This window comes from Podarcis pityusensis (assembly GCF_964106645.2).
Source record: "Podarcis pityusensis genome assembly, chromosome: 3".
Lineage (NCBI taxonomy): Eukaryota > Metazoa > Chordata > Lepidosauria > Squamata > Lacertidae > Podarcis > Podarcis pityusensis.
The window spans coordinates 65,797,867-65,825,457 of record NC_138026.1 but is presented as its reverse complement, the minus strand read 5'-3'; the positions used below and the strand labels follow the sequence as shown (position 1 = coordinate 65,825,457).

Below are 27,591 nucleotides of genomic sequence, written 5' to 3'. Positions count from 1 at the left end.
ATAGTTGTCTTTTGGCCAAAGATTACAGTGGACGCTCAGGTTGCGAATGTGATCCGTTCGGGAGGCACGTTCGCAACCCTCAGCGTTCACAACCTGCAGCGCTACGTCTGTGCACACGCAGGTCACAATTCAGCACTTCTGCACATGAGCAAAGCGTGATTTAGCGCTTCTGCGCATGCGCGACCACCAAAACCCAGAAGTAACCTGTTCCGGTACTTTTGGGTTTGGCACAGTGCACAACCCGAAAACACACAACCTGAAGCGCCTGTAACCTGAGATATGACTGTATATGCACTTGATCCCTTATAGTTGTATGGATCACATCAACAGTTCTGGGGCTTGGCAGGAGGATCCATAATTACAGACACCCAGAGCTGAACCTGAACTGAAGCATTTGAGAGACTCTACTTCCTAACACAAAGAATGGTCAACCATCATAACATTTGAACTGTTTATTATTGTTAATGTTACAGCATAATAATAATTTTAAAAAAGAAAAGCAACATAAAGGATTTAATTAACGCAAGTAAGATAATTACATATTGATTGTTTCATTTTATCAAAGATACTATTTTAGGAGGAAGTATAAAAGCAAAAACATCTATCTTTGAATTCATAAGATGTGGCTGAGTATTGCCAACTTTAAACAACAGTGGTGTAGGAAATACCTATGATATTTTTTTTTGAAACTACAGTATTATTATTATTATTATTATTATTATTATTATACTGCCCTACACCTGCAGGTTCACAGGATTCAGGGCGGTTCACAGGATCATTTGCCATACCATCCTTAAAAGTAGATGTGGTTCCATTTTTATACCTGGCCCTGCAGGCTGTGACTTGATGGCAATTGTGATCCAGCCACATGTGTTCTAAATGTTCCAAATGTTCCAAATGTTTTATGCTTCAAAATCCTGAAAAACATACTTTCAACCATCATATTTACATCTTTCCATCACAGCTGATAACATTAGTTGATATAATTGCATCTGCTCACTCTGAAAAACTCCTGGTTGCATCACACTACAAGCAACCGTCAGACTTCAACACAAGTTGGCTGCACAGTTGCAGTCTTATGCATAGTTACTTGGATGTCATTCAGATTGGAAAAGAGTGGTATTTGATTACTATTATCATGTAGGTGGGTGGATTTCTGTGGTGGGTGGGTAAAAAGGTAAAGGATCCTGGATGGTTAAGTCCAGTCAAAGGCGACTATGGGGTTGCGGCACTCATCTCGCCTTCAGACCGAGGGAGCCGATGTTTGTCCAGAAACAGCTTTCTGGATCATGTGGACAGCATGATGTGGACAGCATGACTAAACTGCTTCTGGCGCAACAGAACACCATGACAGAAACCAGAGCGCACAGAAACGCTGTTTACCTTCCCACCGCAGCATTATCTATTTATCTACTTGCACTGGTATGTTCTTGCACTTCTAGGTTGGCAGGAGCTGGGATAGAGCAACAGGAGCTCACTCCTTCACAGGGAATAATAATAATAATAATAATAATAATAATAATAATAATAATATATTATTTATACCCTGCCCATCTGGGTTTGAACTGCCAACCTTCTGATTGGCAAGCCCAAGAGGCTCAGTGGTTTAGACCACAGCACTACCTGTGCTCTGCTTTGGGTCAACCCATCACTGGCATCTGGGTCCCAGAAAGTTACCCACAAAAGAATGTAGCTCTCACACTAAAAAGATCCAATACCCCAGCTTAATTAATTCATTAATCAACAAGCAGCAGAAAAGTGCCTTACGTTACTACTATTCTGTCCTTAAAAGGAAACAGATGACTGGTGCTGTAACTAAGGGAAGTGGGAGTTGCACAAAATAATACATTCATGTTCAATATTTAGCTGTCCAAAAAGAAAGATGCTGGTGAGCTAAATCCTGCATAAACCTGCTGGGCTCTGACTTAAAACTCACTTATCCTAGATGTACTATAAGCATCTGCAACCTGGTGCTCTCCAGATGTTTTAGACCAGTACCTCCACAACCCTAGCCATTGGCTATAAAGGCTGAGACTGATGTTAGTTGTAATCCAAAACATCTGGAGGCCACCAGGTTTGGTAATGTTGTTGCTATATATGCTTTTTTCATGGCCGTTCAGCTCAGAAGCTCCCTTCCCTATGATGATTTCACATGCTCCCAGACGAAGCTGTGAGTGACACTTAAAACTATCTCTGTAAATATTAGCTTTCTCTTCAGAGCTAAAAGCAGAGAGGATGATGCACTGAGCAATAGAAACCTTATTCATATTCAGAGGGCATTGCTGAAGACTGGGAACTGACTGTCCTAACACATACATATTCTATGCAAATCAAAATCACCAAAATATTAAGAAAAGGTATTATGGGATTCAGATCAGGGGACTGTGAAAATTAAAGTGATGAAGGTCATTGAAATGCCATTGTGTATTTGCCCTTGGAGTAATCAATAATACTGATCAATTAACTACTCCGTACTCACTTTACTAATTCTGATTGCTTACTGTTATTAGCGAGTGCACCTGCTGTCATTATTGGAACTTGGATGGTATCTAAACAACTGCAGAGATAGACATAAAACATAGCTAAGAAGACAGAAAAGGTGTATAGAATATGCACTGACTCAGACATGCTGCTGCCTCCTCTAAGTGGATTCCTTTGGACTTTACCACACTTTTGAGATTGTGGTGGATGCTACGTGCAAAATACACAACCATTTACAGTTGTGTGAATTCCATGTGAGCAGGTTTGCACGTGCACCATTCTCCATGTGATTCTGGATGCACACGAGCTTGTTGTCAAGGAGGCTGCTGCCCGCTTGAACGTGCCCAATGCAACTGGCCAAAGGAAGCAAACAATTTGCAGAAAACTCTCGACAGCAACACATTTTCAAGGGTCTCCTTGAGTGCTCCTTGCTTATACAACCACCATAATGTCTCCCAGTGGTTTCCGTGTCAGGTCTGGCACAGTAGCATCTTTTCTGGGGTAGCCGACAGGTAACAGCAAGAGTAGCTTTTCATTTGTTGGACGCTCAAGCAGCACCCTTAGGCGTGGGCCGCAGTTCAGGGGTGTAGAGGTAACCGTCACCAGACCCACATTCTAAAGAAGAAAAGGAAATACTGGAACACTCTAGGAACACAGCATCTATCACCTCCCTTATCTGTGCTCTATAAACTTCCTTCTTTACATGTTCACAAAAATGAATAATTTTGTTAGACTCTTTTGTCCTTTTTGCTATACATATTAGTTATTTTGGTGGTTCCCCTTCCCTTTATGTAAGGGGTAAAACTCTGCAGCTCATGAAACTGCTCTCATAACATCAAGTCATAACCCAGAAGTTATGTGTGAGGACATACAGCATGCTTTTGCAGCTGTTTTAGCTCACCACATATGAGCTCACATGGTGTAGCCACAGAAGAGCTGGGTTTTAAAGTGTTGTTGTTTTTAAATTCCTCTCAGCTTACTGTGCAGCCTCAACCGTGTCATTATCTCTGATCCTAGTCTACCTTAAAGGATTGTTACAAGGCTGAAGTGACCCTCTTATAAACTCCACAAAAGAAGGATGAGAAGCAAATGTGACTTGCAATGGTGTGCATAACCTTATTTGAAGAATGGGGGCTGGGTCCCACTGAAACAAACAGCACAGTTAAATGCTTGAGGCTGATGTTCTAACAAGCCTGCTTACTAAAATGCAGGCCCAAAGAGCTTAGTAGGACTTACTTTGGAATAAATGGAGAAGAGCCACAGTAGCTCAGGGATAGTTGTGTGCTTTGCATGTTGGAGGTCCTAGGTGCAGTTAAATGGATCTGACTCAGTATAAGCTTCTCATGCTCCTACGTATGTTCAGCATTGGAGCCCCAGTGGGACTGAGGCATGCTCAGCTTTCTCTGGTTTGTATCTAAATATATACTTATGTATACTTTACATTACAGACCACAGTATTTCTCTGTGTGTTTTTGCTCAAACGTTCACTGCAGCCTATGCTAACCTAACAGTTGTGCCTGAGCATCTGCTTCTCTGTGTGGTAGTCCTAGGGAACTTCCAGACTGTTAAATTGACAAATTCAGATTGCGCACTTTAGACTTGATGCTCTTGTGCAACAAAGCCACTCCCCTCCATGGACCTTTTGCATTCAGGAAAATGACAAGCATTGGGAATTGCTTGATGCCACAATATCTAGCCTCTCTGCAAACAAGTCAGGATGAATGCTCAATAGAGAGATGGCCTGGAAATAACCCTAGGGTTCTCCCACTGGTGTTTTTCCTGCTCTGGGATACCTGGAAATATAGTCTGTTTCCTTTTAAGCCCTTCCCTGCCTTCCGCACCTTAACCAATGTGACCCAGAACACAATTTACTGAGAGGCTTCCCTAGAGGCTACTATCTTGAATACCTGCTGCACATTTCTTATGTTTCATCCACCTCTTGCTTTTTCCCAAATTGCAAGCATACCTGGAGTGCAGCGAGGAGGATGCCGCAGGCAATAGACACACTGATCTCATTGTAGTAGTGGGTTTTCTTTTTCCCATTTGGAAGCCTTCCATACACCTGCTTAAAAATAAGAATCAGGTAGGGAGCTGCATCCAAGTATTCTTTTATCCAGTTTGTCCTAGAAAAGGATATTTGTAAAATGTTATTTAACCTTTAGCTCCGCATAAAATATTTGCATTGGTTAACCTTCCTCCCCTGGCTATATACAACACTTTGCTCTAATCTGATAAGTCTGGCAGTCTGTGGTTCTCAGAATCAAAATATTTAGCAACTGGTCACTCCTCATTTTTGGTCCTAATTGCTTCTAAAACATGTGTGTAGGTTGGTTGTAGTTTTCTCTGTCTGCAATATAGGTCCTGCATTAATCTAAGCTTACCAGATTTTTTTCAATGAATCTGGGGACATTTTCAACTTCAATGTATGGGAACTGATTTGTAAATCTGGGGACTGTCCCTGGGAAACGGGGACATCTGGTAACCTTATTATAATCTATATCATTAAAAGCAAAACAAAAAACAAAAACAAATGGGATGTCACAAGGAAGCAAGATCTTTTGGAGTGTTAATGCTACAAGCCCTTCCATCTTATACTCAGATTGTATGCTTGCAAAAACAAAACCATATACAGTATCCTAAATACACCACGATATCCAGTGACATCCATTCCAAAGAAACCAAACCCTGCGTAAGTGCTGGAATCTCTGGGGTCTCTCACTGCTTGCGGGTTGGGGTGCACACAACAATATATATATTCCATCTGTTTAAGCTGCCAGACTTTTATGGAGAAGCATGTGTGTGTGGTCAGAGTCGTGGACTGGACCACCCACAGGTTACATTTTGCTCTTATTGCTTTTAGCTATCGTAGGGGGTGTCAAGGATGCCTTGATGGACAGAAAGTTGGGATATAAACATTTTCAATAAAAAATAAAGACATGGTGATGGATTGATGCTATTTACATAGTGAACCCTGAAGTCTGATGAAATTAGAAAAGTTCCCTTTTCCAGCTAGAAGTCGTTCCCTTGAGCTTTCTATTTCAGCTTCAGAAAGCAAGAACGGAGTGTTAGAAATACATATTTAAACAGTGAAATAAGTGAGTTGCTTTTAAAGGGCAGCAAATCTCTCCAAGTTCTTTACTGAAAACCTAATCTAATCTGGAAACTTTCAGCCTAAGCTTTTCTAAAAAAATCCATCTCTCAGATTAGTTAACATCCCTGGCACTTACTAATTTTTAGAAAATATATATGCTGTTCTTCAAACAATAGTGTCTGTTATTTATTGAAAATAATAAAAGAGGAATCAGCCACATACAAATAAAACATTGAATGGGAGCTGTGATCCTGTAACCACTTATATATGGATAAGTCCCATTAAAATATATGTGACTGGCAAATAAATCCACTGTTGAAATCAGGCTTAGGCTCACAAATGCTGACATCAGCCTTCTTCAAGTATTTTTCTGATTCAGTAATTCCATATGTGAGTGGGATACAGGGATCCTCTGCCTGCACCATTTCTGTGACCCTCTATGAGCTAAATGGATGTTGCCTGAAGTGGGGTGTCGACTTCACTTATGTAGGCTCCCTGCACAATAGAGTCTCTCTGATTTTTCAAGGTTCTACATTGTACAGGGAGGCTCCCCAGATCAGACATCCGTTCATCAACTCATGGATGGTCAATGGGGCACAGCTAGCGCATTTGTACCATTGGCCCTCCTCATATTCTAAGCTTAGAAGAACACCTGAAGATACCAAACCCTTTTGGACTTTATGCCACTATCTAAGAAACAAGGGCTATGTATGCACACTTACCCATTTGTAGCACCAAAATGTAGTTTACCTGAATCTGGAATCATTCGTGCTCATCCGCAACATGCTGCTTTCAATCTGAATTTATTCTGGATCTTGCCATCCACGTGGGTGGAATATGGTTACTTGATACATGTTTGAAAACTCTCTGCTTGATTAGGAAATTCTCCAAAATCTGCACTTCTGACATGAGTTGCCATATGTTTGGATTTCCCCAGACATTTAAGCGATTTCCACCAGGTTTCTGTTACAGATGGCCTAATCCCGGCTATGTCTGGGAAATTCCGGACGTATGGCAACCCCGGGTTATCAATGTCCTTTCGCCCCTGCACTTGCCCCAGGTGAATGAAAAAGTGGTGGTTTTGATCTTAGTATACTCCCACACATGACATCGTTGTGCAGATGTGAGCACACACACACACACACACACACACACACACTGCTAGGACTACAAACATCAGTTTTTATCTGTTTTCCAATGGATTCATTGTGGGATAATGCAGAATTTATCTGCACCAAATGTTTATATTGGGAATGAAACCACTTTCTCAAGAGGCACTTTCTCAGGGCAAAAAGAAAATGCAGTAAATCTAGATTGTGTCTGGACTACATAGAAATAAAAATACTCTGTTTCCATTGTTTCCGGAATAAAATGTTCTTTTAGAATATTAGAAGAGGGTCTTAGAAGAGGAATCTAGAAGATTCAGGTGCTCACTGACATATCCTGCTCCTATACCCATTTGGAGATTTGAAAATTAAAACCAGCACCTTGAATTATATCTATAATATCCTGAATTATATCTAAAATATCCTGTCCAATATCCTGTCTCTCACACATTTTGATTCCAGGCCTTCTCCAAAAAGCATAATAAAAGACATATTTAAGCCACAGAAGCTGCCTGGAGCAGTCAGTATCACACTGGTATTGGTACCTCAATCTTTTCAGGTCATTAACCCATTTGTCCCCCATCCTTTTTTTGTAGTTTATTTCTTCTTCATCTTCAATGATCTCCCGGATCTTGTGTTTTATTTCTGCGTCTTGCACTACTACAAAGGTCCAAGGCTCCGTGTGTGCCCCACTGGGAGATGTTCCTTTAATCAAATCAAATAAATGCTCATATTAAAGGAAGCTGTGCCACAAAAACATAAGGAAAATTAAACCTTATGACACCCAGGAGATCTCACCCTAGCTCTTCAAATTCCACGATTTATTTGATTTTCATTGGAGGGGTAATGTGGGAGCAAGGAAGGTGTCTGTGGGGAGAGGAAACAAATTCTGATAACACACTTTGCAACCCAGTGCTGAAATGCAGCCTGAGATGTTTAGATCTACTCTAGGCTCTAGAGCAAGGATGGAGAACCTGTGGCCATTCAGATGTTACTGGACTCCAGATCCCACGTGCCTCAACCAGCACAGCCAATGGTCAGCTGGAGTCTAGCTGCAGGGCCAGTGATCTAATGCCAGTGTTTCTGGGCTGTGTCTCTTCCTGTGTGGTCCTTGGTTTCTCACATTACCCTGGCGGCATGCAAAGCTTCCCATCACACCAGCATAATGTAAAAAACATGTACACAGTTAGAATGCTGGGAGGGGATCCTTTGAGGAATATTGAAGCCAGCTGTGAATTTTGACACAAAGGGGTGCCCCCCTCCTCTTCTTCACTACCATCGCTGACTCCTATTGCAGACATCATTTCATAATATCACTTGAACACATTTACCATTAAAGCCAATGGGATACTAGAATGTCTGCCCAACGTTTTTGTCACTCCCTGGGAATCCATTCAGGCAGCATAGTACCTGCTGTTTTAATCACATTGTCAATGACCTCTCTTGGAACCGGCTCGTCACTTATAAACCGGACCGATCGTCTCTTATTGAGAAGCTCGTAGAAAGCCTTTGATCTCTTCACCATGTCTTCTTCAGCATATCGCTCGGTTGAAAAGGGGACGTGTGCAATGTTGTCATCTAAGCCTTGCCATTCACCACCATCATCTGAGTGGGGAGAGGAGAAGCAGAGGAGAAGGTTACCTATTTTCCATAAGAGATTTGCTTAACTTGCTGTGGGAAAATTATTAAACATGTTTTTCTGATATATATCAATGTAAAGCACTATTGATTGATTGATTGATTGATTAAATTTGTATACCACCCTATATCCGTAGATCTCAGGGCAGTTCACAGCACAAAACTACACACAAAATACATAATAAAAACAGAAACAGAAACAACCCAGTAATGTCAGTCAACACGTTTGGATGGATGGATAAACCAACATGGATAAAAACAATCTCTAGCACAGCTCATTGCAAAGACAGCCCTGGAAGAGCGCAAGGGAACTCTGCGCAGAACACCTTATGAAAAAGGAGGTATTCAAGCAGGGGAAGGTGGGACAGCCACCTGTTGAGGACGTCTGGCTCTGGGTCAACTGCATCAAGATGGGAACTAGATTTGATGACCTATGAGGTCCTGTCCAACTCTTATGATTCTATGGAGTCACTGCCCCTCTATGCCTCTAGTGCTCCCCTACCCCTCCAAAATGCCTAGCAAAATAACCTACACATTCTGATGGCATTGCATGGTGCATTTCATAGCCCCCACCAGTAATGGCAGAGATGTATAAATACACAGCATGATGATGTAAGGACATGGAGGCAACTTTAACTTCACGTTACAGCAGGAGAAGAAGAGAGCCCGCCATTTTGGTTGGCAGTTCTATCTTTTTTTGTAACAGGTAGCCCTGCACCAAGAATATAGATTAGGTAGAGATTCTGCAGAGACAAATCTGTGCCACTGTGTGGGAGGAGCAGTGCTTGGGAGTTGTGATGATTTTTGGAGTCCCAAGAAGAAGAACAAATAAAAAATGCTACTAATAATACATGCCATGAGTTATATTTTCTAATAACAGAAATTGTGGTGGGATGGTTATAATTCGACCTTATAAAATCAATGAAAGCTGGTCTGCTTTGTAAACACTCTTTCCAGTGCCCTTGCAAACCCAGTAAATATGAGAGTAATATCTCCATTACTGTGTAAGCTATTTAAAAGACATTAAAAATCCATTCTGAAAAGGGGTGTCCCATATAATAAATTTGCATTATATGGGACACCCCTTTTCAGAATGGATTTTTAATGTCTTTTAAATACTAGTAGCTGATATTGACTAGTCTAAAGTTCAAATTGGACCTGTTGTGATACAATAAGGAAGTGTAAAGCTCTCCATTTCTTATTTTCTGGTTTGCAAAGTGATTATCAGTTGAAATGGCCACAATAAACAGAGTTGTGCAGCTTGGTCCTATATATATTTACTTGGGAAACAAGTCCCACTCATTCAGGTAGGTAGCCATGTTGGTCTGACACAGTCAAAATAAATAAAAAAAAATAAAAATTGTCCAGTAGCACCGTAGAGACCAACTAAGTTTGTTCTGGGTATAAGCTTTTGTGTGCATGCACACTTCTTCAGATACAAAGTCCCACTGTGTTCATCTTTACTTACTCTCAAGTATGCATTTTCTCATAATAATATAAAAGAAGAAAATGAGCACAGGTTTGAAACAGGAGAACAACATTTGGCCTGCAGCAGTGACATTTGTGACGCTAAAACAGTATGTTCTGCACCTTTTCCACTTAAAAAACCATTGAGCTGCTGAAGGTGGTAAAGAGTGTCTTCTTTAGCTGCAGTCAAAAATCACAAAAATTGCTTTGAAGCATTCTTAACCTTTCCCAAACTGCTACCTCACTCCATTAAGTGAGTCTAGAGACTCCATCCAAGCAGTTCAGGGGGCTCGAAATAATGGACTGCTGGGTTAGAGGTATGCGATTTCATTGGTTTCTGACGTCTCTCACTCACACACCCTTCCATTGTCCTGAATCTCCTGAGCCAAATCCTAAGGGCATTCTGGAAATATATTGGTGTTAACTATGGTGTATAATAGTTCTATGTGTTGGATTAATCTAGCTTTAAACCTATTCCTGAATCTTGAGTTATTCCAAGCAGCAATAGACGCATGATACATCTTCATTGATCCAACATAGCAGGAAGAGGGAACTTGTGCTCTCTCCCTCCAGCTCCCATCAGCCTCTGTCAGGATGGACAGTAATTATTAATTATGGGAGTTGGCGACATCAGGAAAGCCATAGGTTCCTCAGCTCTGTACTATCAAAACCACCAATGAGGACTTTGTCCTGGCAACAGTATCTCCAGTAAGACATCAAGTGAGAAAGGTGTTTGTGAAGCTGGGTGATGGACTATCAAGATTGCTACTGTTATTATTCTTGAAAAATAATTGTAGAAGAATGCCATCAAGTCTCATGGATAGATTGATAATTTCTATACCTCCCCTTCTTTTTACTAGGTTTATTTGTGTATGTTCCAAGCAGACATGGACTATTTTCAGAATGTGAGTTAATGCTTAATTTAAAAGGAACTTTATAAATAAAATACTAAGCTGTAACCTTTATTGGGTTCCTACCTAGGCTTCCTCTGCTCTATGAGAAATCTACAGAGCTCGGATAGAAAACTTTGAGTAAATCACAACAAACCTACCATGTCACTAATGAATGGTATACATCCCATAATCCTGGTTGTGGAAGCTGCTTATTTTCTCTGACTGGCTGCCGGTTTCCATCATATGGGTTGCCTGACTCATCCACCACAAAGCTTTTAACGTGGTTGACGTGCAAAATGTTAAGCATTTTTCTTTTCTTTTCTTTTTACAAATAATGCTTACATTGGACTTTGCATCCCTCCAACCCAAATCTGTTATTAACTCCCCCCCCCCCCCATTTCTTACATTTGGATTTCCGACAAACCTTCATTGGCTAAAATACACATTTCATTTGAAAAAGCTTTCTCTTCCACTTTCTGTCCTCAGTCAGAAACATTAACATGTGGCATGCAACCCAGTTTAAAGCACAATATTGTGTAGATGCCCTGTTGCACTCAGATCAGACAACCTGTCCGCCATGGGCGGACTTGCTGTGGGCACAAAAAAGAACCAGAAACTGTCCCGAGCAAGATGGTTTTCCTTATTCTCCACAAAAACACTGCACAGAAGGTATTGTTCTGAGTTATTTTGAGCCCTGGAACTGCAAACATGGGGATAAAAGACTATTTTCTCACAGAGGTATTAGCTTAGCTGCTTTAATTTCCTTAGAGATAAAGGTGCTTGACTGGCAGTGATCTTGGACTTTAATCAAGTGCAGCTCAAGCAGAAATTACTGTTCTGTTGATAAGAAGCAAAGAGTGTGTTGTGTGTGTGTGTGTGTGTGTGTGTGTGAGAGAGAGAGAGAGAGAGAGAGAGAGAGAGAGAGAGAGGTGGGGAGAGAGACCATGCTAAAGGGCTTCAGGAATGTTTTGCAGTTGTGTGTTCATTACACAGCACACACAACTGGAGATTTCCCCATTACCATCTACTTATAAAGAGTATTCTAATCTGAGGGTGGATATTTAGGGCAGCATTTTTTATTTGGATCATTTAAATTCCTAGACAGAGACATGGGCATAGCCGGGAGGGGGGCAGAGGGGGGCAGCTGCCCCACCCTAAATCAAGTAAAGCAATAAAAATACTTAACTAACTGAGGTTCTCTCCCCCCCCCCTTTAACATAAAGCCTGCCCCCTAACATAAATCCTGGCTAGGCCCATGGACTGAGAAGTGAAAAGCAAAAGGAGATATGGAAGAAAAAGAGAATCATTTAGGTGAGACATAAAAAATGGAGACTTATTTCACATCGGACACTTCCCTTTGTTTTTGTTTAGAAAGGATTAGGGCACTCACTGTTAATTATTTAAGATCTACTTAGGATCACCAGCGTCACAGACACCATATAGCACATGAAATTGACACACTCTCCATCTAGAAAGCTCACAGTCTATGTTAGGCAGACGTACAAGGCAATTCTATACATGGCTTCTCAGAAGTAAGTCCTGCTGAATTCAGTGGGGCTTACTCCCAGATTAGTGACTATAGGATTGCAAATGAACTGTTACCTTTAATGCAAAATTATCCACTAAGTTGAGGAAGAAGTGAAAATCCCCAATCCATCCAGGGCCAGACATACACAGAAGCTGTACTTAGATCTGGAACCTCTTTCATGAACCCTGCAAATCTCTTTAACGTGGTTTAATCAGTGACACGTAGAATCATTTTCAATTGGTGGTGCATATAGTGTTGCTGTTACAAATCTTGTTCATCACAGCCCATATAATCACCATTGCTTATTTTCTCTTTCAGAATCATCACTACCTACATACACTATACAGCCATAGAGGAGGCCCCACGGAGAGAGATGCTGCAGTTACCACTGTGGGGTCCTTTTCTTGGACCCCATTGGCAACACTATGTCAAATGAAATGCACATGATTAGGAACGCTCACTAATTTTCTCCGTCACCCCAAGAGATGTGTTTTTACTGCTCTTGAGCCACAGGTGACTCCCAAGCCATGGGTATGGATGGGGGACAAATTCATTTTTGTTTCACCTTTCTAATTCACCCTTCCTGAAATAAATATATGCACCCAAATGCAGCAGCTCTTCAAAATGCAGACTTCTCCAAATTGTGGGTTGCAGTTCTCCAGCCAAATAATGTGTACAAAAATGCATTTATTAGAGGAGACTGTGCATACAAAGGCATGCTATTAGTGAAGAAAGTAAACAAAAATGCATTCTGTTAGAGAAAATTGCCTGCAAATATGCATATATTTGGCAAAACTGCAGACACAAAAATAGCATATTAGTAGAAATGGGCACAAAAATGCTGACAAATCTTCCTGGGAACTTCAACAATCCACATTTCCATATCTGTTTCAGACTGGAAAAATGAGAAGCTCAGAGAAATCAACACTGGCAGATTTGCCATTGCCTAACTGTGAGTAACCAAAAATTGGCTTAACCCTGGGATCACATCTTTCTTTTTTTCCAAACTAGAGGAACATCAGCATGCAAATGCTGAACTATTCTCTCTTTTTTCTTCTTCCTCTTGCATACCTTCTTCATCCACAGGCAGATCGGTGCTGTCTTTTAAGTCTTCATCCACCCACGGGCGAGACTCTGTCTTCTGGCAGGCTTTGCTGTGCTCTTTTTTGCTGCTCTTCCTGCTTCCTTTCAGTATTATTACAATCAAGACACAGATTATTGCTACAAAGACGGGGGTTAGGGGAGAGAATGCCATAGTCCGCACGCAACAAATGCTTCCCTTTCAAAAGAGTGAGAGATTTGATGAGATCGAGACTGAAACGCACAGAAGGGGTGGAACTAATGGCGCATTGAATGAAAAAGAGCAATGTTCAGCTCTCTTGGCTCCCTGCAGCCAGGAACCTTTCATAACTGTTTACACAAATCACTTGCTCTTCAACCTTCAGCAGTTTCTGGATACCTTCCAAAGGCTGGAAGTATTTATTTTAGACCAATGTTAGTTAGACCTTTCTGAAAAAAATTGACTCAGTGTTAGAGTGCTCAGCAACTTTTTGACATATCGAAATTTAAAAACTGAATTGAGTTAGACACAAAGGATTATATTCAATGTAGCGCTAAGCAGAACATTCCATCAGAGCAAGGATTTCTCTGTGTGCAATGGAATGTACTCCCAATCTCCTACATCTGCCTATCCTAAATCTGTTCTGGGTTTCCCCCAATGCTCCAGAGCAGATTTGCAACAGTGCAGGCCATGTACAGGGGAAGGAGAGAGCGATGTTTCAATGGTTCTCTCCATTCCACCAGGTTTCTGTTTTTCCTAGTATATCAATGTCATATTCTAAGACCAAGCACTCAAGTTCATCCATCTTGGCTCAGAGGCTTCTAGAATTTGTGAATAAACACTTGTGTACAGTCTCTTTCTTCAAGTGTGTTTGGCACTTGTTTTGACCTGTGATGCTCTGGCCTCTCTGAAGTGCTATCTTGTGTCCTTGCACTCTCAATGCCTACTTCTACACGGTCCCTGTTTACATTTTCATCTCATTCTCCCTGACAACAGGAGAGCTATCACCATGGGAACAGGACACAGCTATAATGCCCTTGAAGGTTTCAAGTGAACCTCTCCACCAACCTCTCTGCCTTTTTTAGCTTTTCCAGGTCTGCTGCCTTGCCCTCAAGGGAATGAACTTGTTCCCATAGTCAGGAACTCATAAAAGTGGTGACCATATTGCATGTGGGTTCCATTCCTGGCTCCCACACGCATTGGTGGAGTGCGCAGAAGCCTGTTACATCCCATTATGCCCTGTTGTGCTCCTGTTATGCCCTGCCCCTGCCCCATCATGCATCAGTTGGACACGTGCAAAATGGCCGCCATTTTGTACCTTGGGCACAGCCATGACTTCTATCCTTCAGGGACTTATGCGACAGACAGTACAAAACTCTGGAAAGCTCCCACTCCCCTGCTGCCATTTTACCTGTATAATTGTTTTTTTGTAGGTTAAGTTCCTTTATGGAGAAGCTGGGTTTTCTCAAAAAAAGCTGCTTGATCTAAGTGTCAGGGAGATGAGGGTCGGAGTGGAGCATTCAGGCCTCCTCACCTTGCTTCCGAATTTGCACGTCTGCTTAACTCGCCTTGACGCTTTATCAGCTGGAGCCAAGAGGCTTTGTCAGTTGAAGGTCCCTGACTGTACTTCTCACACAGATAACTTAAAAGTTACTTTCCCTGAGGTAATGTGGTGTTTAATTTTTGAGTGCAAAGCAAAGTGAAGACAGCTCATAATGCTTGCAAATCCCTTTCCTATTAAATCTTATTTGGTAAGTCTTTTCCTACTCTTTAATATTTTCTACTAAAGCATACACCAAGCCTTTATTTGAAGCGATTGCGTTACATTGCTCTCCAACCTCACAAAACTCCCGCAATGCCCTGATTTATTAAAACTAGACTAAGTTTAATTAAATTCTCATACACACATTCAAACAAAGATCCCTTCTGGGGACTGGTAGTGAGGAAGAGGCAAAAACAAATGATTTGAAATATTGCTGAGCATCTCCCTTAAAATGCAGATGATTATTGCACACCACCCCAACCTCCAAGCAGGGGTTCTAGGAGCTTCCTCAAGGTTTCCTTTTGTGAATGAGGCACAGTGGAGACTGTGGTGTCTTCATGATATATGGCTTGTTTACGCATATATACAACCTGTGCCTGCAATGCTTTTCCGTGCTTTTCCACACAGCAGGCAGAAAAAGTTGCACAGGCAGTAAAGCGTAACTTGGTTACAAACTGGTAAAAGTTCCTAAATTATTGTTCGTCTGAAAAAGACAGAGGTTGGGTTAAGGCCGGATTTAGGTTTGATGAGGCCCTAAGCTACAGAAGGTAATGGGGCCCTTTATATGTCAACAACAAACTGTCGCTGTTTTTTGTGTTGAATATATGCTATATGGTAATTTATGGACCTAATAGGTATCTAAAGCCATTTGCACATGCAGAATATAGGCACCCTATATATAGAAATGAGCAAACCGGTGATATTTTAGGGAGCAGGCTAGCAGGCGGGGCCCATTACTTACATTATAGGAGCCTACACATCACAAAACACTGCTGTATGTAGAATTTATTTTATTTGTTTTTTATCTTATATTTTAGAAATGTACATCCAGTTTTTTCCCTTTAAATTTTTTGGGGGCCACCAAGAGAGGGGGCCCTAAGCTATAGCTTGTTTACCTTATTCATAAATACGTAAATCCAGTACTGGGTTGGGTAAAGCTACATTTCATAGAGTGGTTCAACAATCAATCCCTCTTCCCAGGGAACTCTGGGGATTGTAGGTTGAACAGAAAATACCTGATAAAAGTGCAAATGAATGTTGGAACAGACTGAGGCACATTCGTACATCCCAAGAACTGAGTAAGCTTTGTGCAAGCAAATCAGTATGAATAAAGAGGTTGTTTGGAGGAGCCCCCTGTTTCCCATGAAGAGGATCATTGAATTGAAGCAGAAGTAGTTCATGTTTCAGAGGCAAAAATTAATGGATTGCTAGAAATTCCAGGCAATGATTGGAGCATGTGCCATCACTGAGCTGGCTCGCATATCACATTTCTCAAAGCAAACCACAAGTAGTAAATCAAAAACAATGCTTGGCTTCTCCTTGTGGTTTGTTTGAAGAAAGTCAATTGCAAGCCCAGGTTTAGATGATTTGATGAGCCAAACAATGGATTGCTTCCACAGCAGCAGAGGAGGAGCAAAATGCTTATGATTTCAGCCCACTGGCCCACAGCTTATTTTAACTATGTGATGTGTGAGCCACATAAGAAATATGTATCTGCCTCTATCTACTTAGTGTGCTTAAATTTATCTTTTTCTGTCATCAAAGCATGTGGCCTTGTCTCCATACTTTTAAAAAAGCATTCTGAACTGGCCACTTTTGTTCTGAAGAGGGGGGAAAAATCATGGGGTTCTAATTCAGAAAGTGCTGCTGATCCTGGTCCTTGCTGAAAATCCACCCCCCCCCCCTCACAGAGAGAGAGAGAGAGACTTGCTCTTGAGAGCGCTTGTTGCTACACACAGCAATTTGGGCAGCAAACAGCAGCCAAGGAGGGGTTGGTGTTGAGGAACAACACTTTCTGGAAGAGGGCACCATTGTTGCTTTTTCTTCAAAATAAAAGTAGAATGCATTTGTAAAAGACTTGAAAAGTGAGTATCACTTAATTCAATTGTAACAGGTTGGTTGAACAGCAATAGACAGTATTTGAATCGACACTTCAAAGCCACAGCTGTTCTTCTCTCTCTCTCTCTCTCTCTCTCTCTCTCTCTCTCTCTCTCTCTCTGTGTGTGTGTGTGTGTGTGTGTGTGTGTGTATTTGGGTATTTGGGTATGCCTCTTTCTCCCCCTCTGAAGAGAATCTTCACTCATATTGCTAAGCTCTAGTGAGTTCTTGCACTTGTAAAGCCTTACCTTGGATGATTAATCCCTAAACATTAACCTTAGGAATGAATCAGAAATTAATGTTAATGAAGAAATGCCAACTTAAAGGGATTTCAATAATGCTTTGCCTTAAGAGGCAAGCACATGCCATATATGGAGCTTTACAAAGGTTCTGTCTTTCTTATTGCTCCCAAAGAGAGCATTTGGGTTAATTAAACAAATTCAAATCCTTAAAAGCAGGAGGAGACCCAGAAAACTTGCTTCCCAGAGGCCTCCTCTCTTCAAGCACTGCTTGTTGCTACCCTTTTAAAGGGGGGAAAGAAGGAGAAGAGAATGGTTGCTTCATTCATTGTTCTGTAGAGTGGCCGTGTCTTCTGCTTTACGGAGACACTCTTGTATTTGAGGGGCTCAGAGGGCAGCCTTCTGTTTGAAGATATCCAAGTGCAGGTTAAAGATGAAGAACCATATGGAGGGATAGCAGTGGCCTTGAAGTTGCCCATCAACAGAGAGCCACAGGGCATGGACAGCAACTCAGCTGTAATTCTCTCTAAACATGCATGCATATGTCTATAAATATATAAAAATTAGCATATGCAAATGTTATGCAACTTATTGTCTTCTTTTCTCCTCTTTTTTGATGACGTGACTCACCTTTCCTCCCACCTTTTTGGGGGTGTGTGTGGTATAAGTGGCCACTTTGAGCTACCAGTTATGAAGTCCTATCACACCTTGACCCAGACCTATGCCACTCCCAAGACAGGTACTGCACCTTTCGGACAAGGCAGGGAGCAGGTTTTTAGGCATCCCAAAAGCAAACCTAGACCATGTTCACACAATTTGAGGTTTCTGTTAAGCTGAGGCTCCTTCATGTTCAGACATTGACGTTCCTGGTAATAATATCTTAGAGCCAGTGATGCACAGGACCAAGTCACGAGGTTGCGGGTCTCCGACCACTGCATTTGTTTGATGCGCCCTTTCAACAACGTTCTTACTTGTGTGCTGTTTTCAAAATCTAGGAGGAGAATAAGGTAGCCCATACTGCTGCAGCTGTTCTGTATTTTGATATATGAACTGTGTTCCTTGGGTGGGTCTTATTTGCTGCTGCTGCTGTGCCATATTTAGCTGCAGAGCTAATTGGCATCCTATCCTCCATTGTGGCTGGAGGTGGGGCCTCTCCCTCAGTTTTAACAGGTGCACATTAGTCATAAAGGCTATTTTTCTGTTTAAAGTGTGCACCAGCAGAGGTGGCATGTTTCTGTCTTTGTGGAAGATATGATCGGAATCTAGCTGGCTGCTCAGCTGATCCACTCCAACTGAACCCCAATCCCTTCCACTTCTTCCCATATATTTCAGGAAAGTTACACTAAAAAAAGGCTTTTGGCCATTACACCACTGCACCATCATTAACCTGGGTTTATGCTAGTATAAGGGATTTAGTAACAATCCTACCTTGTCCTGACAGCATGGATTGCACAGTTAAATTAGCAAGTTATTTTGAAAACCTTGAACTTCTGTGTTAAGGAATTTCTATGCTAAGGCAGGCAAGTAATTGAGGAATCAAATAATGAATCCAAAAATCTGCTGCCTCCCCCCACCTTCCAATAAACATAAAATTATGAATCCAATTATCCATTCCAATTTTCACCTGTTAAATGCACGATAATTCTTCATGATAGAATCACAGAGCAGTAAACAGGGTGAAGAAAGGAAGTAATCTGAGGGCTTTTGTTCTCATTAGCTTAGCAGCAGATGGTCTCTTTTTCCATGTGACAGTGAAACAGCATCTCTTATACAGCAAATTGACTCTCTTTAGCATCCCCTCCTTTCCACATCTGCAGTTTTCAATCACAATTCCTAAAAGCACAGACCTGTAATGTTTCATGGCAGCCACTAGAGGGTGTGAAAACATTGCACCTTCCTTCGAACACACTCACCTAAAAAAGGATGGTGAGATCTCACCCCACGAGTCACAGAGCTGTACTTCCCATTACCATGCTAGCATGAAGCTATCGAGATGTTTTTCTTAAACTGCTAAACATTTAATGCAATCGTGTATACCACTTCCATGAAGATTTAACATCCTCAGATGAAGTGAAGAAATCTCAGTTTCCAGTTACACATTACCAACATATATGAGGGGGCGGGTAAGATGATGATGATGATGATGATGATGATGATTTCATTATTTATACCCCGCCCATTTGGCTGGGTTTCCCAAGCCACTCTGGGCGGCTCTCAACAGAATATTAAAAACACGATAAAACATCACACATTAAACTGCATATTATTTGCAGACTGAAAGCAACAACAACTAATACTAACTGTATTCTCAGATTGCTTGGAAAGGAACAGGGGAAGGAAAAGGCTTAGGCAATTGTGGGAAGGTAGGGACCTTCCATTGTCACAACTGGGAAGAGTTTCAGCTTATTGCACAGATATCACTTGGGCTTGTATTCACTGGATCTTTACAAAAGATTGCAAGCACTGATCCTGGTCCATTGCCCCCTAGCAGTGATCCATCAAAACGTGTCTGACAATTGGAATACTGCCACCAGCAACAGTTAATCAATGCAAGATTATCTTCTGCATCTGGCAAGATAAACTAACTCATTCCTACCCCCCCCCCCCAAAAAAACCTGATCATTTATATTTGCTTATCACTGCATTTCAGAATCAGTTTGCTTTGGGAATTCATAGATAATGGGACTGAAGGGAAATTTGCTTGTAAACAATTCGAATTTATTTTTTTCCTAAGCTTAGTGTCGTATGACGGCGTCATCAAATATGGTTTGATACAAGCATATCAAATGCTAGATTACAACTTTATCCTGTGGGTTAAAGGATCCTCTGGAAAAGTGTGCAGAGAGGATTGCAATGGAATAGGGGAAGTGGGAGGTCATGAAAGACATCTTGAGTCCAAGCCAATGAGTTTCCAAGCAATGTGACATCTAAGACCAGACCCATCCCTTGCAGCACAATTGATTGCATGTTTACTTGGAAGCAGGATCTTCCAAACAACTACTCTATCCCAACTTAAGAATGGAAAATGAAATACTGGTGGATAACAAAAGAGATTTGAAGATGCTCTCAAGGCAAATCTAAAAAAAATGCAGTAGAAGCATGGATAATTGGGAAACACTGGCCCGAAAGCACTCCAGTTGGCAAATAGTCTCTGCCAAAGGCATCATGGACATTGAAGAAGCACAAACTCAGGATGAAAGGGAGAAATGAGCTAAGAGGAAGGCACATTTGGCAAATCCTCACCGTGATCAACTCCTGCCCAGAAACCTATGTCACCACTGTGGAAGGATGTGTGGATCCAGAATTGGCCTCCACAGTCACTTATGGACCCACCGTTAAGACCGTGTTCATGAAGACAATCTTACTTGACTACAAGTGATCACCAAAGAAGAAGCATAGGATCACAGTCTTAGCATCGTTCAGACTGAGCTAATTATTTCTTGAAGGATAAAGGTTTCAATAGACACCAGTACCAGGAAACAACAAAGAGATCCAGTTTTAATATACAGCATACTTTGCTACACACACACACACACAGAGAGAGAGAGAGATTCTATACATTATAAACCATTGATTTTCTTCAAGACACAGGCGCATAAATCATATCTTACATTTCAGTACAGTGGTACCTTGGGTTAAGTACTTAATTCGTTCTGGAGGTCCGTTCTTAACCTGAAACTGTTCTTAACCTGAAGCACCACTTTAGCTAATGGGGCCTCCTGCTGCTGCCGCACCGCCGAAGCACAATTTCTGTTCTCATCCTGAAGCAAAATTCTTAACCCGAGGTACTATTTCTGGGTTAGTGGAGTCTGTAACCTGAAACATATGTAACCTGAAGCGTATGTAACCCGAGGTACCACTGTACAATGCATAACTTAATATGGCTACAAAAGTTCATTTTTCCTATGATGACCCACGTTTCAGGGCACAATAGTCCTTAATGCCCAAAATCTGCCTGAGAAGCAGTCTTAGCTATGTGGTACAACAAACCATTTCTTACTACTCTGTGTCTATCCAGAGTAAAAGATTGTAAGTATATGTAAATTTCAGCATCTTGATATCTAACTAGACAAGAACATGTAGTACTCTGTGTTGCAATACTTCCTTCGAGCCGAATCCATCTACAAATAGTGCTTGGCTGCTCTGTTCTGCTCAGGCACAAGAATGTTGTAAATCAAAGCTTGGCAACCCCACCTGTGTTCTCTCACAGTAGGCATAGGATCTCCATTGCAATCTGAACTTTCATGAGCATGCCTTTTAGTTTGTAATCTAGGGAATGTGTACACATTAAAGGCTTAAAACACAGCTAGGTTGTTCTGTTTCTCAATTTGGATTGAAGTTGGTTTGGGGTGTGTGTGGAATGCATCAAAATGCAGTCTTTCATAAGAAGCAACAGGACTGATGCAAGACAGTGGCTAATGTGTCCACACAGATTTCCAAACCAGTGGTGGGAGTGCACTGAGTGCAAGTAATCAGGAGTGTGTACACAACCATAGTCACTATGAAAAAAGAGTGGGTAATTCATTCCCCAAGTTGGCAAGATTCATTTGACGATAAGAAACTGAGCCTTTAGTGTCACTTGCCCAGCCCTGTGGAATACTCTGCCACTAGAGATTCAGCTTTTCAACACCTGCTGAAAACTTTTCTTTCCCATCAAGCTTATGCACCTTTCCATTGTAGTTAGCTGATTTCTGATTTCAACATTTTTATCTGATCCATATTCCATGGTTTTATGTATGATTGTTGTACACCACTGCAATTTTTTAAAATGAATAGCAAAATATAAACATTTTTATCAATTAACATAGGCCTTGGTATACACAGTGGAGGAGGCACATGAATAAAAGGCTTGCTACTTGTAGGACCTATGATTGGTGAAAAAGTGTGAGGCAGACTTAGGCATTTTATGATGTGTGAAGCTGCCCTTAGTTCTTATCATTGTATAGCTTTTAGATATGGATACATTTAAACATGGCTATGCATCCCTTCCATAAGGGCTGATAACAATATAGAGGCTGCTCATCTTGCGGAGTCAGGGTCTAATATACAAGTCGTCTAGTGGTGCAGCAATAAAACGACTAGCACATTTGCCCAGCAAAGCAGGGTCTAGTATGGTTTCAATTTGGATGGGGGACCATGCGTTGAGATTTCTGCATTGCAGGGGGTTGGACTAGATGGCTCTCAGGGTCCTTCCAACTCCATAGAATTATATTCTATGATGCCATATATTTAAAAAATCAGTATGTGTGAGATGAAATGAGGTAAATAAAAGCAAAACCAGAATCTGTCGTTATGCAGGCAATTCAAATGCAATTGTACATAAGCTATTCTGGCATGCACCATTATGTACCTAAGGGAACATGAAATTACTTAGTCATTTTTTATTTTGTGTAAAGAAGAACTTGATTTCACACACACAACAGAAAATAAGTTAGCATCGGTGAAACAAATTCTGTTCCAAATGCTGAAATATAGCTTGCCATGAATCTGACACCATATAAATCTCTTTCAGCTAATTAGAAAATGGATCAACATACTATTTGCCTAAAGTCATATTAGCAATCCTACCAAGGCACAAGCTTTAATAAGGCTGTTCATGTAAACAGAAGGAAGTGTTGCAGTTAGTTTGGGGTTTTGTCCCCCTTGAAAATGTGATCTCTGAAATGGGTTTTTGCAGGAGTTGCAGCTAACCTTTGCTTTCTCCTTATTCCAAGTTAAAAATACCTCCTCATTTCTTTCTGCCATGCGAAGAACAATGGCTCAGTAATTATATAGCTATTTCAAACTCTAATCTACTTCTGGGTAATTGAATTTGGAGAAAATCATAGCTAAATATTTATCTTTAGATAATTGATAATGACAGCAAGCATATGGTGCCACTTACATTAGAGTAATCATTTGTTTTGAACCTACTTATTTTACTGGAGAAATGGTAGTGGAACTACCAAATGACTTCAGGCTACATGCATTGAAAGTAAATCAAATTATTGACAAGTAATGCATTTCTGCCAAATGTATTGAAAGTACGTCCTCTGGCAAACATCTACAAACACAGAAATACTGTTCACGGTGCAACCCGATGCAGCTTTACTCAGAATGACATCTAACCACATTCAATGGGATCTGCACGCTGCAATGTGGACATAGGATTGCAGCCTCCTCCTTTAAAGATGTATATGTGAACCACCATACACATGGACACAAACTTTAACAAAAGTATAAACAATGGAGGAAGGAAAAAGAGAGAAGCATTTTATTAGCCACATTGGGATCTGACTATGTTGCTTCTTCAACTTTCTCTAATTACATCATGCTAGAGTGAGTCTGGGGTTCCCTCAGTGCAACTGTACAACCCCAACCTCACCCCCCAACCTGCCCAGGTAAGCAGTATTGGGGGTGTCAGAAGGGTGGCTGCTCTACAGCCCCACCCAACCACAGGTACCACTATTGTGTGTGTATGTATGGGGCATCTTGGCTACAGCATCCTTCAATCCACATCAAAGCTGCTGAAGTAGGTGGAAGATGGAACGTCTCTCTATTAAAAAAACCCCACATCTGTTTTGTAATATAAATATGTCCAAGCTTAAAATTCTTTGTTTATTTAACAAATACCTGAGGCCAAAATTATGAAGGGACAGCTAAAATTCCTTGTGATGGGCAATGCAGTCACTTGCTTGAAAGTATAACAATTTACAAAATTCTGTTCACAGCATCATAGAATTGTGGTGTTGGAAGGGATGCCTAGGGTCATCTAGTTCAACCCCTTGCAATGTAGGAATTCAAAACCTAAGAATAATCTACAAGATGGTTAAAAGAGAATATCACTTGTGAGTAATTTTTTCCAGCCATTTTAACCTCAAGGATATTTTAACCTTCAAGAACACTCTGGGAATTTATATTGACAGCTGAAAAGTATTCAAAATGACCAGAGATTCACTGTGGATTAAACATCCTTTTATATTGTATATGCCAACACATCCAGGAAAGGGTTCTAGTCTGGGATCTTAAAACATGTTTACCTTGAAGCTACTCACAGAGTCCTTAAATGCCACTTAACATCCACGTGAAAGTTGACTCCCATATTAAAAAAAAAATTTGTACTCAGATCCATATGTGTGCCTGAGAAAGCATCTGTTTTGTAGCCCACAGAAGTGTATTAAAATTCGCTTCGTATTTCATTCAATGATATTTGGAATTCATTTTTATAAAGACCATATTAGGTTAAGGTCTGAATAACTACAATAACAAATTTTTTTGGTAATGTATACAATTTTTGGGTGGTTGTTCTGTTTTGTTTTCTACATGGGTGCTATTTCTATTCTTTTCTTCTTCCTTTTTGTGTCTTCTCTTACTCTGTGTACTTGTAATTATGTATTTTTTATCTTTCAATAAAGAATATGTATATAAAAAATTCATTTCATCTCAGTACATGTGACTGAGAGTCAATGCCATTTTCCAACATACATAATAAATTGTCTGCAGCATCCCCCTTTTTTTTTTTTTTTACAAAATCTGGAATCTTAGGAATTACTGTGTTGCCAAATGTGCATATTGAAATATATTAAAAAAATTAAAAAATGTCCAGTAGCACCTTAAAGACCAACCTTAGTTGGTCTCTAAGGTGCTACTGGACAATTATTTATATATATATATATATTGACTGCATCAGATCAACACAGCTACCTACCTGAATCTAAAATGTGCATGTGTTCACAAGGATAGTACCTAAGGATGCTTAAAACCGCAGCCTATTGCATTCACCGCAGTTAATAATGCTACCCCAGTCTCTGAATGGTGTGAGATTCCAGGAGTTCCAAGTGCTTACCAAGCGTTCATGTTTCCTTTGGAAGGAAGTACAGCAGAGACTGTGATGTCTTTATGATATGCAGTGCCATTTTTCTAGAAAAATAGATGCCGGAACTCACCATGAACGCCTCCCTTGTTCTCTTATAATGGCAATGGCACCCACGTGAGAGGTGCCAGAACTGAGTTCTGGTGAGCTCCAGCTGGGGGGTGGGGAGCTCTGGATATATGGTTTATTAGCACATATATACAACCTGAGCCTACAATGGAGGGTGCACAACATTAACGCCTCAAGAGGCTCTTGCTTTTCCTATGGCCACAGCCTTTGATTCCAGCTTAAATCAGGCATGGCTCTGACTCTCTGCCTTCCCAGCCTGCTGCCTTGCTTCCAGCTTCCACACACAGAACACTCTGCTCTGGCCTTTGTCTTTCTAACTACCAGCAGGTAGAGGGAGGGGGGCCACCCATCTGTCACCTGGCACAGAGCCACTTCCTTTGTTACCTTAATGACCCAAACTTGAAGGGCCATTACCTTCCCAGGAAGGTAGGCTGGCTATTCCAGGAATTGAATCCATGCTGGATCCGGGAATTAGAAAGGGGTTCAGGCATGTCACCTACCTCTCTCAAACTCATAGCAATACATACCCACTCAGTTTCTCTTCCAAACTCCCCCCCCCTTTTTTTTTTGACAGTAAAAGGTTGGAAAGTCAAGAATTCAGTTGGGCAGAGTAATTTTCTCTACTGAACTGCAAAGCCATTTTTCAAAAACTATTTTAAGGCTTGGAAGGAGAGGGAAAAATCCAGCCTGAAATAGTGCTTAGCTAGGACTACTTGCACTTAATCTTAATGATTTTCCACTGAATTGGCTGTCTGGGTGTTCTGGCCAATCAGCATGCTAGTCAAGGGATAAATTATACTGCAGAGCGAAAACGGAGAAGAAAGGGGTTCTTATTTGTATTATAACTAGGATGCTGTGATTCCCTAAAGCAGAATTCATGTCAAATGTCCACCTCCGTTTCCATGGTACTCTTAGGAAACATTGAATTAGTGCGTGCAAGTTGTGGTAGGTGCAGGTCACCTTGGTTGTGCTGAGCAGCAGCCCTCCACCGGCACCGCCACCTCCTCCTCCTCCTCCTCTTCAAAAATGCTGAGGCAAAGTTTTGAGATATGAACATTAGAGCTAGTTGCCCCCTCCTGTAATCAGATCAGGATTCAGTCTGCAGCCATTACACTCCCAGAGATGTTGCTGCCTGGAGTGGAACATCACTGGAGTCGCTCAACAGCATCCTAAATCAATGCTAGCCAATGTGGACCACACAAGGGACTTGGGGATCTGCCCTTCAAAATGCCTTTCAAAATTTAATCAATCTCTCTCCTTTCTTGGCAAAGCTCCTTTTATTATCTGAAGAAGTATTTCTCGTTTTCTCTCATAGCGTAATAACGGCATGCATGGAGGAGGGTAGCTTTCAGATTATATATATTGCTGGAGTTCCATGAAAGTAGAGAAACACAAGTGTAGTGTAGGCCTGTACACAACACACACACAGCCCCCTTGCCAACTTCTGGTTTTGCTGTCTGATTGCAAGGGTGCCTGTAGTGATTTTCTTTCTTTCTTTCTTTCTTTCTTTCTTTCTCTCTCTCTCTCTCTCTCTCTCTCTCTCTCTCTCTCTCTCTTCCTTCCTTCCTTCCTTCCGAGGCGGGGAGCAAATATTCCAAACAAACCAAAATTGATGCCTAACTAGTATCAAAGAATATTTCTAACAATTTTGGAAAATCTGGTGACTTGAGAAGCAGCGAGGCCTGGAGAGATTTCACCTCTGATAAACTGGTATTCCAAGTCTAGCCCTCCATTGTTTCTTAGTGGATAAATGGGTAGTCCTGGCATTCAGAGTAGGAATGGAAATCCTCAGCTCTTTCTCTGGTTCCACTGCACATCTTAATTTCTTAAAATATTCACAAAGTGAGGGCAAGGAAGGAAACCACTTTTCCTTCTTTGTATGAGGTAAGACCTGTTAGAAAGACTTTTAATTCCTCTCATTCTAAAATCCTGGATATCTTATTCTTGACCCTACCTCCTAATGGAGCAGCAACACCTTCTTCTCCTGGGAGACCAAAATGAAAGGCTTGAAAAGAGACCAAAAAGTTCCTTCTCTAGACAATGGATGTGTCACTCTAACCTTCTCTTTGTCCGATTGGCCAGATCTGCTTTCCTAAATGTCAAATAAAGCATGAGGTATGCAATTTGGGAGTGCTTGTGGATCCACTGTTGTTGCTTGGAGCCCAAGTGCCTTCTCTTAGCTTCAGCTGGTGGCCAGTCTGTAGCCTTATCTGAATTGGGATAATCTGGATTCAGTAGTCTATGCTCTGGTAACCTCATGGTTAGATTACTGCAATCTGCAATTCATGAGACTGTCTTTTGAAGATGGTTCAGAAACTACAGCTGGTGCTGAATTTAATGGCCAGATTGTTTACAGGGACTAGATAAATAAAGCCAATTCTGTCCTAGCTGCACTGGCTTCCAATGTGATTCAGAGCCCAATTTAAAGTGCTGGTTTTCACCAATCACACCTTATGCAACTTGGGGTCCCAATACCTCAGTACTTCAAGAAGCACTTCTTCTCAAATGAGCCTACCATGAACCCTGA

The 27,591-nt window shown here is 41.2% G+C and overlaps 1 protein-coding gene across 1 annotated transcript; it reads right to left on the bottom strand.

The window, feature by feature from the left end:
* Positions 1-437: 437 nt before the first annotated feature.
* IYD (iodotyrosine deiodinase) lies at positions 438-13,549 on the bottom strand. The gene is made up of 5 exons (XM_081000003.1): positions 13,276-13,549; positions 8,089-8,283; positions 7,224-7,383; positions 4,448-4,604; positions 438-3,096 (listed from the first exon to the last, which is right to left on the bottom strand). Exons 1-5 carry the CDS (start codon positions 13,457-13,459, stop codon positions 2,914-2,916), a joined length of 879 nt encoding a protein of 292 aa, XP_080856129.1. The 5' UTR covers positions 13,460-13,549; the 3' UTR covers positions 438-2,913.
* Positions 13,550-27,591: the final 14,042 nt, after the last annotated feature.

What these genes read in the sequence shown, in the direction of transcription:
- IYD (XM_081000003.1), bottom strand. Translation starts at nt 13,459, where the DNA reads ATGGCATTCTCTCCCCTAACCCCCGTCTTTGTAGCAATAATCTGTGTC. An exon ending in CAATGTGATTAAAACAGCAG is followed by an intron (nt 7,384 to 8,088) that starts GTACTATGCTGC and finishes ATTTGATTAAAG; the next exon opens with GAACATCTCCCAGTGGGGCA. An exon ending in AATGACCTGAAAAGATTGAG is followed by an intron (nt 4,605 to 7,223) that starts GTACCAATACCA and finishes ATCCTTTTCTAG; the next exon opens with GACAAACTGGATAAAAGAAT.